Genomic DNA, 3,343 nt, shown 5'->3' with positions numbered 1-3,343 from the left:
TGTTCACTACTTTTCCTATATATTTCACAAATCCTTCATGACTTTTCAACCGAAACATAGTGATAACTGAAAGAGCAAAGTTGATTTCATTTTGTATTCTCATCAAAATTGCATAACCACTATAAGACCAGAAACAGTAACAGTTTGACAAGAATAATCAAAAGACAAAAAGTAGAAAAAGTGATAAATCAACCTTCTCAGAACTTTCCAAATGGAGAAAATGTATCCATTGACTTGAATTTCTTGTTGACCAAGTTATATGATGATACTGAATTATAAGTAGAACATGCGATGGAGATATACTCATAATATTCTTAAACTTTGTAAGGTCTTTACATATAGTATTGTATTGTGTTGTGAGATATAGCAATGACAAAAGTAGGAAGAATGAAGTTGGGATCACAAGGTATGGAAGTGTCCTTACAAGGACTTGGATGCATGAGTATGTCTGCTTTCTATGGTCCTCCTAAGCCTGAACCTGACATGATTGCTCTCATCCACCATGCCATTCAATCTGGTGTCACTTTTCTTGATACTTCTGATATCTATGGACCTCACACCAATGAACTCCTTCTTGGAAAAGCTTTGAAGGGAGAGGTGAGAGAGAAAGTTGAATTGGCTACAAAATTTGGAGCCAGAACTAGGGAAGGGAAATTTGAGGTCTGTGGTGATCCAGCTTATGTGAGAGAAGCCTGTGAAGGTAGCTTGAAGAGACTTGATATTGATTCTATTGATCTCTATTATCAACATCGTATTGATACTCGTCTTCCAATTGAAGTCACGGTTCGATTCTTTTCTTTTTTGTTTTACAGTAACATATTATGTTGTCAATCTATCATATGAGATTGAACTATTTTGAATTTCTTTGTAAGATTGGAGAGCTTAAGAAACTTGTTGAAGAGGGGAAAATAAAATACATCGGTTTGTCTGAGGCCTCGGCTGCAACAATCAGAAGAGCGCATGCTGTTCATCCAATAACAGCCGTACAGTTGGAGTGGTCACTATGGTCAAGAGATGTCGAGGAAGAAATAATTCCGACTTGCAGGTGTGATATTTAGTTTGTAAAACATTATGAAGCACTAACACAGACACTAGACACTGGACATGACACTAAAACGCAGACACCAGATCAAATGCAAATACATTTGTTTGTGTCTTGTTAGTGTCAGAAAAACGCCTTTAATCAGAAGTGTTGATTATAAATAGATATAAAGACTAACTTGATGAGTTATGATTTTGTATCGTAGAGAACTTGGTATTGGAATTGTTGCATATAGTCCTCTCGGGCGAGGATTCTTTTCGTCAGGAACAAAGATTGCTGAGAATTTTACAAAGGAAGACTATCGCCAGGTTTGCGAAAAAGCATCATCTTACAGAAAGAAAATCCATCATTGATATCTAATTTGTGTAAATACTTTGCAGCATATGCCTAGATTTCAAGCCGAAAACATGCGACAGAATCAAACTATATTTGAGAAGGTTAACGAACTCGCTACAAAGAAAGGATGTACTCCATCACAGCTTGCACTAGCATGGCTTCATCACCAAGGAAACGACGTGTGCCCGATACCCGGAACAACGAAACTCGAGAACTTTAATGAAAATATTGGTGCTTTGTCTGTGAAACTAACACAAGAAGAATTGAGAGAAATTGAGTCATTGGCTGATATTGTGAAAGGTGATAGATGTGGAAAGGAACCTACATGGAAAGAATCTGATACTCCACCACTTTCTTCTTGGAAAAGTGTGAATTGAAGTTGCTTGATTTCTTATTACTCATACGTTGCAGTTATATATGCTGTAGAATTTTATGCTATGTTAATTGTTGTTGCGAGCCGTTATTTAGAACCATGCATGTCTTTATGCCATATGTATTTGATTTTACCATCTTAAAAAATATATGGATATTACAATGATTTTACCTCTTTTTCAACAATTCTACAAACGCCAATACTAACTTGTTTTTAAGCGTGGGTATAGTGGAAATGTTGCGTAATTTGGTACATTCCTTAATGGGAATATAGAATATATATTATAAGATGAGGGGAGAAAATCACCAGCAAAGTACATAAATAGTAATATCAGTTAGCATTAGACTATGTAAAATGGTTACATTATTCAACACCCTACTTTTTCACTTTTTATCTTCCACATCATCTTCTCTCTCTTCCACCTAATAATTCAACACCTATTCAATTTTTTTTCACTACAATGGTTTTGTTTAATAAAATTCAACACCCTACCCCACATCATATTCTTATTTTCTTTTAAAGTTTTGTTTTTATGATTATATATTAATATTTATTATCAATTAAAATTAAATTAAAATAATTAATATTTAAACTTTTTTTTTAAATTTAATAATTTATTTATTTTTTCTAATTTTCTATTCTTAATTTTTTTTCTTGCAAGTAATAAATAAGAGATGTGAAAATAGTTATTTTTTTAAAAAATAAAATTATAAAAAAACTTAAAAATGCAATAAATACACTAAACACACAACACACTAAAAAAGAAACACACAAAAAATGAAACACACATAATTTAATTAGTACAATAGACTCGGCTCACAAACAAGGATAATTAGTAAAATTTTGGGTGTTAAAAGGGTTATTGTTGGGATCCATTTCACTACAAGGATGTTTAGAGCTACAAACAATGATTTTTTTAAGGCTAAATAGAAAAAAAATTGAGAGAAAAAAGTGAATTTTTTTTTATGAGTCCAAATCAAATGAACCAAGTCTCTATTTATAGAGGAAAGAAAATAATGAATTTTGATAAAAATAAAAATAAATAAAAAATTTATTTACTATGAAATAATTAATTTTAAATGATTAAAAGAAAATAAAATCTAAATAATCACAACAACCAATAAAATTGTGTAAAGTGTTGCATGTGGCCCCACTTTTTTCTCATTCAACATGTTGAATCTTTTCAACACCAATTAATCCACATCACATTAAACACCTCATTCAACAAACCATTGTAGACATTCAACTATTGAATAATTTTTTCAACACCCCCATTGTAAATGGTCTTAGATATATCAAGTTGAAAACACACCGAACAAAACAAATACTTGCAAAACAAACAACAAACAAACAACAAAAAATAAGGCATACAAGGAAAAACAATTGAAAAGCCATCCAGAACTAAAACAACAAAGGAGAAAAAACCAAACAGTAAAACTCTACTCGTAAAGAGGCTCTGAACTTAAACCACATGAACTACCGTCAACATAAACAGCTCAGTTCTATACTACACGATTACTACTTGTACGGTAGATAATCGGTCTAGAAATATACCCTCAGATGGTTCTAAGATCATTCAAATATGGTATAAA

At 31.9% G+C, this 3,343-nt stretch overlaps 1 protein-coding gene across 1 annotated transcript; it reads left to right on the top strand.

Moving 5' to 3' along the window:
• The first annotated feature begins 333 nt into the window (after nucleotides 1–333).
• Nucleotides 334–1,870, top strand: LOC131608984 (probable aldo-keto reductase 2). The gene is made up of 4 exons (XM_058880595.1): nucleotides 334–783; nucleotides 873–1,045; nucleotides 1,248–1,350; nucleotides 1,423–1,870. Exons 1-4 carry the CDS (start codon nucleotides 370–372, stop codon nucleotides 1,753–1,755), a joined length of 1,023 nt encoding a protein of 340 aa, XP_058736578.1. The 5' UTR covers nucleotides 334–369; the 3' UTR covers nucleotides 1,756–1,870.
• Nucleotides 1,871–3,343: the final 1,473 nt, after the last annotated feature.

The sequence above is a fragment of the Vicia villosa genome, linkage group LG6, assembly GCF_029867415.1.
Source record: "Vicia villosa cultivar HV-30 ecotype Madison, WI linkage group LG6, Vvil1.0, whole genome shotgun sequence".
In the NCBI taxonomy this organism is placed as follows: Eukaryota; Viridiplantae; Streptophyta; class Magnoliopsida; order Fabales; family Fabaceae; genus Vicia; species Vicia villosa.
This window is presented reverse-complemented; position numbering and strand designations above follow the sequence as displayed.

Bases quoted from the DNA above. Each gene is read 5' to 3' on its own strand.
- LOC131608984 (XM_058880595.1), top strand. From the start codon at position 370: ATGACAAAAGTAGGAAGAATGAAGTTGGGATCACAAGGTATGGAAGTG. The intron at 784-872 runs GTTCGATTCTTT...TTTCTTTGTAAG, and splicing joins GTCTTCCAATTGAAGTCACG to ATTGGAGAGCTTAAGAAACT. The intron at 1,351-1,422 runs GTTTGCGAAAAA...AATACTTTGCAG, and splicing joins CAAAGGAAGACTATCGCCAG to CATATGCCTAGATTTCAAGC.